At 52.3% G+C, this 15726-nt stretch overlaps 1 protein-coding gene across 2 annotated transcripts; it reads left to right on the forward strand.

Moving 5' to 3' along the window:
* The first annotated feature begins 1559 nt into the window (after window positions 1–1559).
* Kazald1 (Kazal type serine peptidase inhibitor domain 1) lies at window positions 1560–6624 on the forward strand. 2 transcript variants are annotated; one of them, XM_032892064.1, is made up of 5 exons: window positions 1560–3579; window positions 4039–4585; window positions 5654–5814; window positions 5896–6043; window positions 6230–6624. In XM_032892064.1, the coding sequence occupies exons 2-5, from the start codon at window positions 4057–4059 to the stop codon at window positions 6322–6324; spliced, it is 933 nt and encodes a 310-aa protein (XP_032747955.1). In that variant the 5' UTR covers window positions 1560–3579; window positions 4039–4056; the 3' UTR covers window positions 6325–6624. The 2 variants fall into 2 exon arrangements, with proteins under 2 accessions (XP_032747955.1, XP_032747953.1); XM_032892062.1 differs by lacking the exon at window positions 6230–6624 and having other exon boundaries at window positions 1560–2692; window positions 5896–6201.
* The last annotated feature ends 9102 nt before the right edge of the window (window positions 6625–15726 follow it).

Below are 15726 nucleotides of genomic sequence, written 5' to 3' on the forward strand. Positions count from 1 at the left end.
AAGAGTGAGCATTACACTCAACCTCATTCCAAATTCTCTCAGAGCGTTTACTGATATTTATGATATATATCTCTATACAGTTGTGGTATCTATATACTTATCTTAATCTTATTTTCTACTTTAATGAGAACATCTATTTATCATAGTAGACCATTATAAAGCATTTCATCTTAATTATCGATTGTGAGCCTTTCTGACTTAATTGATTCTAATATTCACGGGAAACAGAGTTCATCTGTTTCCACTGTCCACGTGCTTCATTTCTCCTTAAAAGGACACCCCACTATTCTCAATAACTGTGCCAAACCGAAGTCTATGGTGTCGGGGCTGTAGAGTAAGTCCTCCCAAGTCATCCTCAGGGTTTTTCCTGTTGCTTGGCTTTTGGAGCCAGGGCACTGTGCTGGCTTTAAACTCCCGAGGTAGTCAAAAATGACCTTTGAACTTCTGATTCTCCTGCCTACACCTCCTGAGGTCTGGGATTACAGTCATGTGTCACCATTCCTGGCTTCCACCATATTTAATTAAGGGGTGGGTGTGTGTGGAGAGATGGCTCAGTGGTTAAGAACATCAGTTGCTCTTCCAGAGGACCTGAGTTCAATTCCCAGCACCCACAACATGGCAGCTCACAACTGTCTGTAACTCCAGTTCCAGGGGATCTGATATGCTCACACAGGGTGAAGGAGACGCCCACAGGTTGCTCTCTGACCTCCATTCATCTGCACATAGTGTGTACAATGCACCCAGACATGCCCAAAACTAACTAATTAATGTAGAAAAATATTTGGGAGCGGCAGCAGGTAAGGGTGCTTGCTTTGCAAGTCTGATGATGACTTCAAGACGGAAGATGATCTCAGTCCTCAAAACCATCCTGGGCTCAAAACACGAATGTGCCTGCACTCGTACACAACACGCCATATACACAACACAATAATAATTTTTTTTGTTTTTTTTAAAGATTTATTCATTTATTATATATAAGTACACTGTAGCTGTCTTCAGACACACCAGAAGAGGGCATTGGATCTCTTTACAGATGGTTGTGAGCCACCATGTGGTTGCTGGGAATTGAACTCAGGACCTTTGGAAGAGTAGTCGGGTGCTCTTAACCGCTGAGCCATCTCTCCAGCCCCAATAATAAATGGTTTTTTTTTTTTTTTTTTTTTTCGGAGCTGGGGACCGAACCCAGGGCCTTGCGCTTCCTAGGCAAGCGCTCTACCACTGAGCTAAATCCCCAACCATAATAAATGTTTTTGGAAAAGATTAACTATCAGGAGTTCATCTGAATCTCACCTCACTCATTTATAAAGGAGGCTGCCTGGTAGAAACCATTTCATCTGGACTAGAAATAATTTCCTTTGGCTCAACAGTAGGAAGCTCGCCAAACCTACGCTTTACAGTGTAACTCGCTCTTTTTCTGTTTCTGAGGCACGCGGTTGTTACATAACATGTTTTAGAGCTTCAACGGATCAAGTGCCAGATTACGAGCATATGGAAACACGAGTAGCTAGGCTTTCAAATTGTCTCATGCGAACAAACTCCCTTCTAAAATATTATTATAGGGCTGGAGATACAGCTCGGTGACACAGTGCTGGCTTAACTGTAAAAACCCCCGGTTTAATCAGCAGCAACGCAAGACTACTGTAAGAACTTTTTCAAAGTTACAGTGGATCGCTAGTATAGACAGTACGCAGTCATTAATCTCAGCTGCTGCAAACCCACCAGAGGGCGCTCGTTCTCCGTCGATTTAATCCCTAGCCGCTCATTAGTGACAGAAAAGTCAAGTAAAAGTCGTCTTTCAGAGTCGGGGAGTCTTTCACTTTTAATGCACAAATGCTTCCCAAGAACTTACTTAGCAGCCGGTCGCGGGGGTACAGAGACATAAAATACAGTGGTGAGTTAGTCGTGATTCCTACGAGAGGCGCGAAGTATAGCAAAGACTAAAAGTAAACGCTAGCAACGATTAAGATGGAAGGAGTGCGTGCCTAGGACCCTGACGCTGGGGATTTTGATGGTGGCTCCTAGGGCTGGAAGCTCACAGTTCCTCATTTAGATCTGGACAGCTCCCACTCTACCTCTGGTGAGGATCACCGCCCACCCAGGCGCGCTGTCAGTCACAGCTAGAGACCTCCCCTAGAATGCCTCCATTCTTCCAATAGGCAAGCCCTCCTCACGCCTTTTCCAGAACATTCTGCAATCCTCGGTTCACTTCCGCCCCCCGGGCAACACTTAATTTGTCCTCCAACCAAGGGATTGCCTAGCACCACCATCAGTATCTGCCTGCCCTCGTTCTTTCCTGGCTTAAAAGCCGCGGGTTTTTCCTTTTGGACGTCTAGCTCGCCGTTCTGATTCTCGCGACAGTCCCGAAACCTCGCGTGAAATTCGCTTCCTGTCTCCTCGGAGTTTGGGATTGTCTGTGTACAGCTCTCGTCCAAGTCGTCAGAACCCCTCTAGCAGAAGCAGCGTCTCTGCTGACTGAACGCTCCTTTGAGGATGGCTCGGTCAAAGTCAGAACTGCATGACGACCGTAGTGTAGCCCGTCGCAGTGGAGAGCGGAACCGCCGCGGGCGCACGCGCAGTCAGAACTTATGACGCCTCCTGGGCGGGGCCTATATAAACCCCTCCTCTCCCTTGCCTCAAAGCTGGATTTCCTCCTGCTCCTCCTCATCCTAGGATCTTGGATTGCGGTTTTCTGGTAGCTGTTTGGGGGCCGGCAGGGGCGGGGCCTCCGGGGATGCTTTGCTTCCTGCCCCAAGTCCAAAGTGCCACGGTGGCGTAGGTGGAGGTCTCCAGACTGAACAGTTTTGGCTCAGACATGCTCGAATTTGCAACCTGTAATCCGGACCCCAGAGACACCCTACGGGGAGTCACCCGCCTGCTTCGCTGCGGCCGCTAGTCAGTTCCGACCTCTAATCACCAGGCTCCTCTGCGGGTTCAAGCACCTGCCCTATAGTGGGAGGGAGGTAGCCAGATGTGGATAGCAGCTGGAAACGGTTATGTCTAGTCTGCGCCCCAGTGCCCGGAGGAAGCTGGCCCTGAGCCTGCCCTCCAGAAATGTCCATACTGTTGAAGTAAATTTTACATCGAGAAAAATGTCTTAACTCTAGATCTCCTTCCTTCTTTCTGTACTGCAGCTGTTTGCCTCTCTCCGGAACTAAATCAGATGAGACAGGACCTGGGGTTCAGCCAACAGTTTGAGCTCCTCGGCCATTCCCACCCCTACTCTCTTCTCACATCCTTGCTTTCTCAGCTGCGGCGTCTGGTTACGACGGCTGCTCTGTACACTCATTGTGACTCTGGGCTAGGGTTGAAGTGAAAGGCCCAGGAGGGTCCTTGTGAGACTGGATAAAATTATCGGCCTCAGGGCCTGGGAAGAAGGCGGGTGTTCAACATCTAGGGGCGGGGAGAAGGGGCGGAGGAGCTTCTCTTTGAATCTTAAGTCTGTGGGCAGCCAGCGATCCCCCCGCAGAAGCAGAGGTGGCCTGTGGGTCTGGCTGGCCGTGCATGCGACTCTTTTTGTTCCCCTCCCGGTCCTTTAGGATTGGAAATAACAGCTGATAAGGGCCTAGTCCAAGGCACTAGGTGAGTCGCTGGGATGCTCCCAGCACCATCACCCCAACTGGAAGTTTTTACTTCAGGTGTAGTTTTATCCATCTCTGGGGCAAAGGTGCATCAAAGTTGGGTGGTTTCTGGAGGTGGTGCTGATGTGTGTGTGTGTGTGTGTGTGTGTGTGCGCGCGCGCGCGCGCGCGTGCATGTATGTATGCATGTGTGTATACACGTATGTATGTGTATGGGTGCATGCATACGTGCATGGGTGTTAGTGATCATACCCCGAGAGACTCTCTGCCTCTAAACTCCCTAGTCCCCAAGACCAGCCTAATCAATTACCAACTAGCATAAACCCCAGGGAGTCCCCAGGCCTCTTTGTAGGTTGGCTCTAGGGTAGCAGAGGAAAGGTCAGTGTTAGAATCAAGCTTTTATACAGGGAGTAGTGAGGCTGGATCTCTGACCTCCTGACCTGGCTTCCCTCTCCTGGCAGGGTGCCACCTACGCGCTGATGCCCCGAGTGTTCACAGGGCTTCCAGCTAACCATGCTGCACCTTCCTTGGCGCTGCCTTTGCTACTATTATTGCTGATGGTGCGAACCCAGCTACCGGTTAGCGCGCGGCCATCCACAGGCCCTGATTACCTGCGGAGAGGCTGGCTGCGGCTGCTAGCCGAGGGCGAGGGTTGTGCTCCCTGCCGGCCAGAAGAGTGCGCTGCGCCGCGGGGCTGCCTAGCAGGCCGGGTGCGGGATGCGTGCGGCTGCTGCTGGGAATGCGCCAACCTGGAGGGCCAGCTCTGCGATCTGGACCCCAGCGCTAACTTCTACGGGCGCTGCGGCGAGCAGCTCGAGTGCAGGCTGGACGCGGGCGGTGACCTGAGCCGAGGAGAGGTGCCGGAGCCGCTGTGTGTCTGCCGCTCGCAGCGCCCGCTCTGTGGTTCGGACGGCCGTACCTACGCTCAGGTCTGCCGCCTGCAGGAGGTCGCCCGCGCTCGGCCGGACGCTAACCTCACTGTGGTGCATCCGGGGCCCTGCGAATCGGGTACGCAAGCCCAGGGTTCTTAGTCTTCCCAAAGACACTGCTCCCGGATCCCCAACAGCGTTGGTTGATGGTCAACAGAATGAATAGATGAGGGAGACCAAGAGCCTCAAAGGTTGCCAACTAAAGCACAGGTTGAGATTTGTTGGCAGGTTTGAGCTGCCTGAGCGCTCTACCCAGACTTTCAGGGACCAGCTTTCCCAAGGATAGGCACAAAGCCAATAGCTGGGACTACCCTCCCCGCCCCCAAGACTTCGCCCAGACTGCTGGAGCCCAGGCAGAGAGAGTCCTGTGAGATGCATCCTGTTAACCCTGGCTCCCGCCTATCCTTTTTCTCTCGAATGTAGGACTTAGTGAATGGGAGATGGCTTTTTGCCTTTCTTGCTCCTCATCCTTTGGGTTGGGATTGGGGATGTTCAAGCTTGAGGTTTTCTTTGGCCACCCTCACTTCCTCAGTTTCTGCCTATTCTATCCGGGCTAGAGTTGCAACGAAAACAAACGCTGTAGGGGGCTGGGGCAACAGTTTTCTGCCCTGAAACAAGGTGGTTTCAGGTTCCCCTGCCTCCGCACTAGTCCCACCTCCTTCTCTGAGAGAGCCCAGGTCGTGTCGCATTCTCATGGCATTGGGAATGTGGCTGCTCTTGAAGCCTTTGGGAACTGGGCCTAGTTAGAAAAGGGGGAAGGAGGGAGGGAGGTGTTGGTTACATGGCCCGCAGGAAAGGGGCCCTAGGGTAGAATGAGGACAGCAGAGCAGTCCAGGACAGACACGGTTGCTCAGCTAAGCTAAGGGCCTGTAGGCATGTTTGTGTATTTTATACGGCTGTGTGCCTGTGCATCTCCCAGCTTGCTTTTGTGCCCTTGGTGTGTGTGTGTGTGTGTGTGTGTGTGTGTGTGTGTGTGTGTACACCTTCACTTGTGTGTATCCAGGCTTGAGGCACATTTTGTTTGCAGAAGCATGTTGACCTTGGCATGCTTTGTGTCCTGCCCCAGACCCGTCCAGATTAATTTGTAAATTGTGTTCCTGCTGAGCTTCCTGGTGTCAAGCCTCGTATTTCCATCCCCCTGCCTCAGAGCCCCAGATCCTGTCGCAGCCTCACAATATTTGGAACGTGACTGGACAGGATGTGATCTTTGGCTGTGAGGTGTTTGCCTACCCCATGGCCTCGATTGAGTGGAGGAAAGATGGCTTGGACATCCAGCTGCCGGGGGATGACCCCCATATCTCTGTGCAGGTAGGGACAGGAGCAGGGGCATACCCCTGAAAGACCCAGGGCTTCCCCATATGAGCTTGCTGACAGCACATCTGTCTCCAGTTTAGGGGTGGACCTCAGAAGTTTGAGGTAACTGGCTGGCTACAGATTCAGGCTTTGCGCCCTAGTGATGAGGGCACCTATCGCTGCCTTGCCCGGAATGCTCTGGGCCAGGCTGAAGCCTCCGCTACTCTCACAGTGCTCACGCCGGGTAAGGAAGCCCTGAGCTCTGGGCACCAGGAAGATGGGGTGCATTAGGACCCTTGAATGCCTGTAAGGAACAGTCTGCATGTGACACACACACACACACACACACACACACACACACACACACACACGCCTTCCCATACACCAAGTCTCTTCCCTGACCCTTTCCCTTTATCACGTATGTTTGCAGACCAGCTGAATGCCACAGGATTCTCCCAGCTGCAATCCCAGGGTTTGATTCCTGAGGAGGAAGCAGAAGATGAAGAGTTGGAAGATTACTACTAGGTTCAGATCTCTGGCTTGTGGGTGTGGGCGGGGTGGATATAGCACCCCACCCCTGCTGTGGAGAAGGTCTGGAGAAGACTGGAAGGGACGAGCAGGGTCCTTTCATGGATTGTTTAATGCTTGTTGTAGCCTCAGTTCTCCTTTCCTCAAAACTCATCTTCCAGAAGCTTCTGTGGTAGAGATGAGCGCAGTGGAACTGATTTAGTCCAGTATAGGGAGAGAGGTGGGGTCAGCTCCATGCCTTACACCTTCTAGGGGACAACTAGACACAGTGAGCACCAATAAAGAATTAGAAACGAACCCAGCCGTACTGCTTCAGACAATTCTTACCGATGTGCACATAGAGACCAGACAATCCTGAGTGGCTCTAACAGACTCTGGCTTCTAGTGATTGCAGGCCCTAAACGAAGGCCTGCTGTGTGAGAGAAGGCTTGATTCGGGCCTATACTGCCCTCTCCTGTCCTCTAGTGAGGGAGCCTAGAGTAAATCTGACTGGAGAAAGGAAGGAAGTTATTCCAACCCCCACCCTGGCAGAGTGGGGAACCAGGCCTGTGTGGTTGGGACCCCAAAATAAATGCTCAAACTGAGTGGTGGGTGTGCCTGTGTTAGCCACACCCTTCCTCTTCTCCCTCTCTTTTTCCATTTTCCAGCTGAACATAAAGTAACCCTGTTTTTAACTGTCCCAGTTGTGAGCCGTCTCTTCTGACTTGATTCTTCACCAACTCTTTGGCCTAGATCTCTCCCTACACTCACACTCTCTGTATCTCGCCCGGGGACACTGAGGAGTTTATGAAATTGTTAAAGGGTAGGGTTAAGTTAGTCACCAGGCCAAGATGCTCTGTGTGTGGAAAGCGACAACCTCCTACGCGCCGGGACTGCGCCCGGAGCTGGCGCCACCGCGGGGAGGGACGGCTCTTGGCTCAGCGTCTGTGTTTGCCGCGGGAGACCCAACACAGGCTGCTGGGCCCCTTGGAAGGGGCGTGGCCGGGAACCCCAAGCTCGAGGCCTGGCCACCCCTTCTGCCTGTATGAACTACATCTCCAACTGCCTCTGCCTGGCGGTGGCCACTTCTCCAATAGGGTTCTGACAGTGATCCCTGGTAGCCGCGCTGCAGCCGAGTATTGGCAGCTAATTGCAAGGCGCGAGCAGAAAGCAGGACAGTGGGAGAGCCTGGGCCAAGTAGGGGTGGGGAGCGTCCTGCTGCACGATTTCAAGGTCCTCTCCGCCCTGTGAGAGGGGACCTGGCTCTGGGTCCCTGTGTCCATCATAGCGTGTTCTCTGCTCTGCGGGGCTCCAAGGTGTCCTGTGCCCTGCCTGTCCCTTTGCACCTACCTGCAGAGCACAGGCTGGCTCTCGCCCAAACCCGAATCTGTCGCGTCTGCAGACTCTGTAGGGAGTAACCTCCTCGACCCCTCAGTTTCCCCCTCTGCAGCCATGACGGTTTGGGCCCCGCAGCCTGGAGTGGAAGGACGCTCTGCCGCCCACTGTCTGCACCCTCCCCGCACCCCGCCTCTGCTGCAGCGGACGGGGTTTAATAATGTCGCCGGAAAGTGACACGCGATTTATTATTAAAGTAATGCGGGCGCGGGGACGGGAAAGGTTTAATAAACGCGCTGAGATGCCTAGGATTATTCACCGCAAATAAATGAGAGCGCGGGCGGTGTTTTAATAAATAATTTCCCGCCGCTCCCGAGGGAGGAGAAGGGGAGGAGGAGGGCGGGGAAACTGTGCGGCGGCGGGCACTCTCGGCTCCTCATCCCCACGGGTTTTAAAGCCTTTTTCACTAAACGGCTCATAGCCGAGGTGTGTGGTTTCTGGAGAGCCGAACCAGAGAGGCCCAGGCCTGGCGGTGGGACATTTCTCTGTGCACCGCCACTCCGCCCCCAGCGCCCACCTCTGGGACTTTAATTCGTTTGCATAAGATGTAGCAAATGGGTTCCTTTTTGCTCCCACCCGGAGGAGGCTGCGAGTCAGGAAGAGAGGACCAACTGGATTTATACGAATCAACCCCCTCCCAAACTTGTAGTCCCTGTCTCTGACCTTCGACCTTCTGGAAGGGCTGCTCTCTTGCTTTTGGCTGACCTGACTCTGTTTCTCCTCCATTCAGAGCAGAGTGTGGAGAAAAACCAAAGGGGACTGTGTGCCCAGGTGTGTATGACGCGGTATGCTATAAAGGCACCCATCACTCCATCACCGTCTTTGGAGTGATAGTAACACGAACGCTGCTGCTTCTGAACACTTCTGCTTAAGGTTCTACGATGTTCTCATCCACGCTGGTCGGAATCGAGGGTGTGGGGCTAAGCCAAGCCACATCCACCCCATAGGGGTCATCAGAGGACTGAACAGAACCGAAGACCCCATGGGGAGTCCACCCATCCAATAGAAGCCTGGAGGATTAAGAGGAGAGGGAGAAAGATTTTGATTTTGAAGAGGCCAAAATTGCAGATTTTGGGGACCAACGATGCACTCGCCATACTAGGGATACTGATGGGGGCTGAGTCTGTGCACCAACCACTAAGAATGGTGCCTTTAGTGGGGGGGAAAGGCGACCCCTCTGGCAATTCTTAGGAGTACAGGCTCTGGGGAAAGGCTGCCATCTGGCGGATACTTCTGGTAGTAGCAGCCGGGCCTGGGCTAAGGGGCCAAGCTTCCCTCAAGGGAAACTGGAGAGATGGCTCAGCGGTAAGAACACTCGTTATTCTTCCAGAGGACCAGGGTTAAATTCCCAGCACTGATACGTCTTTTACAACTGTCTGTAACCCCAGAGGATCTGACACTCTCACATAGACACACATGCAGGCAAAACACCAATGCACATAAAATAAAAATAAATAAATTCTATATAAGAGACTTTTAAAAAGAGATTATTTTATTAGGGGTGTGGTGCAGCATGCCTTTAATCCCAGCACAGGTCCTGGCCCAGGCCTGGTTCCCACAGAGGTCAGAAATGGGGCATCAGATTCCCTGAATTGGAGTTACAGATGATTGTGAACCGCTGTTGATTGTGGGTACTGAATCAAACCCAGTTTCCTCTGGAAGAGCAGTCAGTGCTTCTAACTGCTGAGCCATCTCCACAGCACCCACCCCTCATTCTTTCTAAAAGCAAATACCCTTTTAAGAAAGGGTCACGGGAAGGAAACGGGTTGACTGGAGTGTAAGGGGTCTCTTAGAGACCGACAGGGGTCTCGTCTGTATGGTATCGAACTCTGGGAGTCAGTTGTAGATCAGGAAGGGAGCACTTAGGATGTGGTGGTTGAATCAAGAAGGGCCCGAGGAAAGAAATGAAGCCGGGTTCATGAATAGAGTTAAATTAGGGGACCAGACAGACAGGGATTAAGTTAGGGGTCCAGACAGATGCTCAATACGTGAGTATTGAGCAGAGCCCAGAAACCAGCTCAGACAAGTCACTCTCCCCTCTTCTCTCGCTAGGGGGACCCTAACCCTCTCTAGGCTGTTCTGTGTTTAAGCTGGGTTCCAGATGTGCTGTGGGAGAAGAGGAGAGCTTTAAAAGCTTCAGGGCTTGGCCTAGCTTGAGGTGACTCATTGGTGGGTAAGGTGGGGCAGGTTCACAACACCAGTGTTCCATGAAACATTGTTCCCAACTCCCGGGTCATTTTCTACCATGCTGTCATTAAAGTTTTGGTTTAAACTCAGTACAGAGGACTCAAACGAGGGTGGGGCATGGCTCTGGAGGAGAACATAATCCCCATAAGCACACTCCTAGGGCTGGAAAGACGCTTCCTGGTTACTTCTTCCCTCTTCTTGCCTGTTTTTGCTGAGTTCCCTTTTCTGAAGCCCTCCCTCTTCCTAGGGTTGAGGTCTTTGGGGGAGCAGGGAGAGGGGACGGGGAGAAGGACAAGGTCTCACTATGTAGCCTTGGTTATTCTGGAACTCACTATGTAGACCAGACTGGCCTTGACTCATCAAGATCTGCCCACTTCTGTCTGCAGTGTGCTGGGATTACAGGCAATTAAAATTGAGATTTTAGCCGGGCTTTTCCCTCAAAGGTGGGGGGCGGTTACAGAGGCAGGACGAATTTATTTTTGACATTTTCTCTGCCATCTAGGTCTCCCTGGACAGAGTAGATAGATGTAAAACACAAGCTCTAGAGAGAGGATAGACTTTGAGGAACTTAAAAAGCACCCAGAGTTCCCTGGGAGGAAAAGAAAGAACCCCTAAAAGAAGCAGGGAGGGACTGAGGGACTGGATGGATCTTCTGGGGTTGATGGCTGAGGATTCTAGGGCCAATGGCTTCCTGTCTCTCATCCACTCCTGGTCCTGGGTAAGTGAACCAGGGCAGAAGTTCCCTTCCCTCTCCTTTGGCTGAATTGCTAGCTCAGTAAGCCAGGCTCTAACATGGGTTTCTCTAGATCTCCTGCCCCCCCTCACTGTGCACTAGCATCAGAGGGTTGGCTTCTGGGGGCAGTAGCAAGATCTCCAAGGGCATCGGCTCTGAGGAGTAAGTTAGGTCCTAAGAGCAGAACTGAGGGCTCTACAAAAGAGCTCCACAAGTGGACATGGGATTCGTATAATGGGTCCAAGACTCAGTTCTGCTCCTTTTTAGTTCACAGCTTGGGACGGCTTCTTTTTGTCTTCTTAAAACCTTGAGGGTATCAGATTCCATGGAGCTGGAGTTACAGGCAGTTGTGAGCCTTCGCATGGGTGCCGGGAGCTGAAGTCAGGTCCTCTGGAAGAGCAACAAGTACTCTCCAGGGCTGAGCCAATCTCCCCAGCCTCCAGGACTGGTTTCTGCACCTTCCTTTTTCTGTGCCATCTTCTGCAAGATAATAATAACAGTTCACAGGCACCCGAGCTCCTATAAATGGTCTGTCTAGAGCAAATAAGTGTTCAGCTAGTGGTCACAATCTTACCAAGATTATTTCTAGGTCCGTGATTGGCCGAAAAGGAGCAGGGTACCCAGTGCAGGATCTCCTTTGAAGTACAATGCAACGTTGTGCCTGCCTGGAAGAGTCCTTAGGAACTGAGCCTTCAGAAGGAGAGGGCTGAGGCAGGATGGAGGTGCTCAGGGACCTGACTTCCGGAGAGCTTAGCTGTGTCACCCCTACCCCAGTCCTCTACAGGGAGCCCCTGTCAGAACTCAGGGCTCTAGCTCTGGCTTGTGGGGAGGGGCATCCCCCCAAACTCACATCCATCCATCTCTTTTATCTGGGCTGCTGAGTGGCCCGAGTTCCAGTGAGGCCTCTGATGGGGAACAGATACAGCCAGGGCGGAAGTTGCCAGATCTACACCGCGCTGGGGCCGAGGACAAGGCCAGGGGTCAGTGAAGACAGATAAAGCTCAGAGCAGCTGGGGGCTCAGGGGACCCTTGAGGAGGCCTAGCAGGGACCGTGGGCTGGTTTCATCCTGGGAGGAGGCAGGGCTGGAAACCTCTGATGATGGCCAGTGGCCATCAAGGGCCTCAGATAGCCAGACAAGGCCTTTGATGACTCTGGGAGGAGGGGAGGGATAAAGTCCCCTCCTGAAGAGAGGGTTCAGGAAAGCCAGGGTGCCCATGAGGAATGAGGGTGGCTCCTGCAGAAGTTAAAACAAGCTGGGGCAGCTTCCAGGGGCAGGCCTGGGGCAGGGTTCTGGGGCTGCCTTACCTTGAAGGCAGAGATGGGGAAAGGATTGCTAAGTGAATCTGTGATTTTTTAGTTCCTGTTTTAATTAACTTTGAAGGGCTTGGGAACCCCCTGAACACCAGGGAGGGGAGCGGAGAGGATGTTCATTTTCCTCTTCTCCTTTCTAAAGACATTTTTATTAAATCACTTTGTTTCCATTCTGGCTTGAACATGGGGCGTTTAAATGGAAAAGTAATTATTTCACCTCGTTTGCTTACGGAGGGAGAAGACCAGGGAAGGAGAGGGCCACCGGCAAGAGGCCGCAGCCTTAGATTAGTACTGCACACATGTGTGTGTGTCTGCAGCACACAAGCACGCACACCACGTTCATACACCAACACCCACATAGCCTCTTGTAGTGACACACTTGGCATGCTCCCCACCCCCAATAAAGGTTCCTCAATGCTTGCAAACCCTCCTCCACATTCTCCCGATGACACACCTTCACGGTTGTACCAGTTTTCTGACCCACACTGACACCACAAGTGTTTATTCTCTCTCTCTCTCTCTCTCTCTCTCTCTCTCTCTCTCTCTCTCTCTCTCCCTCCCTCCCTCCCTCCCTCCCTCCCTTTTCTCTCCCTCTCTCCTTGTACTATCGAGCTTATAGAGTTACATCACCACAAGAACACCTGGGTTCAGCCACATAGCCACACAACCACACACTCTTTCTGAAACACACATCCTGATCAGGACCCTTGGGGACAGACTCGTAGGCCAGGAGAAAGCAGAAGTGTATCCTTAGACTCCCAAACTACGCAGGTTTCTCCAGACATCCAGGCTCAGACCCTGCTGCAAGCTCCCCTCAATGGCTTTGTGGCCTTGATTCTAGAGTCTTTAGCAGAGCCCTTCCTATGCATTAACATCCAACCTGATGACTGAGGCAGGCAAGAGGAGGCCCTACAGGCTTCCGGGCCTCAGATGGCTCTTGCCAGGTTTCAACCCCGGCTTCCCTCATGCTCATCAGCTATGCACCACACCGGCACCAGAGGGGTTAAAACTTCGGTAGTCCCCCCCCCCCACCTCAACCAGGCTGGTACACACGGAAGGCCGGGTTCGCAGGAGCCGTACCTGTACTTTGTCTTCATCTGTCACCCCTTCTGACAGTCAGATACATCTTGTGGGGGGCGTGGGGGGCGGGGGAGCAATAATTAACCTCTCCCGCCTCAGCCCCCAAATGCTGCTGCTTGTGTGCGGGTTGTAGCTGGGTCTGCAGGCTGCGGTGGAGGGAGGGAGAGGAGGAGATGGAGGGGTGAGGGAGGACTCGGAAGCGGAGAGCAGCCAGCACACTGGAAAGGCCCTGACTCCTTTATTGCAGGGGCGTGGAGGGGGGGACATATTGCCGGGCCAACCACTACTCTCCTCTCCCTTACTTGTCTCTGAGAATCAATGGCAGATGGGAGAAGACAAGAAGGATGGGGAAAGTGTGTGCCCAGACTCCTCCACTCTTCCTCCCAGAGGCCTCTGCTGACGAGGGCAGATGGGGGTCAGTGGGTGCCAAGGGAGAGCATTCAGGTATTATCGGGGCATGCAGCGCCTCTGGAAAGAGACTTGCATTGGCCTTGTGTAGAGGAGGTTGGGGACACCGTGCTGGTGTTGATGACAAGTGACTAGAGCTTGTGTTAAGGACCAGTGTCTCTTCCAAGCCGGAAAGGGGGAAGTGCGGATCAAAGAGCTTTCAGACTTAGGTAGTACACAAAGGGCGCTGTCAAAGCAAACCAAGCCTCTGGGAGGTGGCTGGAATGGCAGAGGAGGAGGACAGATTTGTCACGGGCCAGGTCTTGGAAGAGACACATGGGGCCAGAAGTGCAGTTACCCTCAGCCTTGCTGAGCTGGCCTCCAGAGAGGGAGCTAGTCCAGGAGTCTTCTCTGCAGGGGAGAATGGCAAACAGAGGTGCTCTTGCCGCTGGGGTTGGAAGAGAGGTATCCCCTGCCCTGTGCAGCCCGAAGGCCACAGGTATCTGGCATTTTCTACTCTTTGAGAACTTGTTAGTCAAAGTTGTCTTTTTGATATTTAAGAAGGGAGAGATGGCTCAGTGGTTAAGAGCACTGGCTGCTCTTCCTGAAGTCCTGAGTTCAACTCCCAGCAACCACATGATGACTCACAACCATCTGTAATGGGATCCGATGCCCCCTTCTGGTGTGTCTGAAGACAGCGACAGTGTACTCATATATTTGAGAAAGGAACCCAGCAGCTCTGTAGTTACAATCTCAGCCATGAGTTGGGTTCTTTGGGTTCTAATTCTGGCTTGACCACTAACTGACTCTGTTACAGGAATAGGTCCCTTAACCTCTCTGGACCTCAGAGGAGGTGGGGGTGCTGATAAGATACAATCTTTAGATACTGCACACAAACATGTTCTGAAATCAAACCAAGACACAAACCAACTCGAGCTCACCGGTACTCTCCGCCCCTCATCTACACTCCTTATACATCGTCTGTAAAATTTACTGGGCACCCCAACAAGAGAGAGCTGGCCCTATGCCTTCTCTCTTTTTTTTTTTTCCCGGAGCTGGGGACCGAACCCAGGGCCTTGTGCTTGCTAGGCAAGCGCTCTACCCCTGGCTAAATCCCCAACCCCCATGCCTTCTCTTTAAAATAGAAGAAAATAGCCCGGGAGCTGGGGAGTGGTGCAGAGTAACAGAAGTTAGCACTGGGGGGCTGGAGAGATGGCTCAGCGGTTAAGAGCACTGACTGCTCTTCCAGAGGTCCTGAGTTCAATTCCCAGCAACCACATGGTGGCTCACAACCATCTGTAATGGGATCTGATGCCCTCTCACGGTGTGTCTGAAGATAGCTATAGTGTACCCATATACATTAAATAAATAATAAATAATTTAAAAAAAAGAAGTTAGCACTGGGAAGGGCTTGCCATGGGGAGTGAGGGAGAGAGGGGAGGATAGTGGAAAAAGTGAAGAGACTCTGTCTTGGAGAGGCAGCCTTGAGAGGGAAGGCATAAGAAATTGCAGAGAGGCTGCAGGGGACTGGCGCTGAGAGCTGGCAGACCTGTCAGGAACTCACCTCAGTTAAGGAGCCCCATGCTCTCCGGTGTCTACCTGGTTCCATCTCCTGAGGAAAGGATGGAGCTTCTGGGAGTCAAGAGGCTTGCTGCCTGGCACCCCACATCCAGCACCCCACATCCCACACACAGGCTTTCTCTGAAGATGCAGCTCATTACGGGCTGGGCTAGTATTTTCTTCACCTGGAGGAACAATGGGACTCTTGACAGCCACAGGGAGAGGTGTGGAGAGACATTAAGGCTGCCTGGGGCGGGGCTTCCTAGCTGCGGCTGGGTCACCTGTGCAGCGTGATGGCTAGGACTGGGCTAGTCTTCTGGGCTATGACAATAAAAGGCGGGGTTTCTCCCGGCAGCTGGAGTCAAATCCAGGACACAGTGGGACCCTAAGGATAAAGCTGGGCTCTTGTGGAGAACCAGAGCCCAGGAAGGGAAGGCAATGATGGGGCCCCATTCATTTGTGGAGTAGACTTTGCATAGCTCCTGCCTAAAGGGTCTGAAGTCCGCTCTCTTCTGGCCACACTGGCCTTTTGGTCTACCTACTTCTCCTAGCCTCCCCCTCTATGAGAATGAATCTCAGGTTTGAGCTCCATCTTTGTTTTTTCCTCCAACCATTATTTAACAAGATGATCTCTTAGTCTGTCTTTTTAAAAAAATTACTTTTTGATTGTCCTTAACTTTTTTTAATTGTTATTTTATTTTATTTTATTTTATTTTATTTTGAGACAGGGTTCCTCCCTGTAATCCTGGCTGTCCTGGAACTCAGT

The sequence above is a fragment of the Rattus rattus genome, chromosome 2, assembly GCF_011064425.1.
Source record: "Rattus rattus isolate New Zealand chromosome 2, Rrattus_CSIRO_v1, whole genome shotgun sequence".
NCBI classification, from domain to species: Eukaryota; Metazoa; Chordata; class Mammalia; order Rodentia; family Muridae; genus Rattus; species Rattus rattus.

Coding starts and splice junctions, on each gene's coding strand:
- Kazald1 (XM_032892064.1), top strand. CDS start 4,057: ATGCCCCGAGTGTTCACAGGGCTTCCAGCTAACCATGCTGCACCTTCC. Junction 4,586..5,653: donor TCCGGGGCCCTGCGAATCGG/GTACGCAAGCCC, acceptor CCCCTGCCTCAG/AGCCCCAGATCCTGTCGCAG. Junction 5,815..5,895: donor ACCCCCATATCTCTGTGCAG/GTAGGGACAGGA, acceptor ATCTGTCTCCAG/TTTAGGGGTGGACCTCAGAA.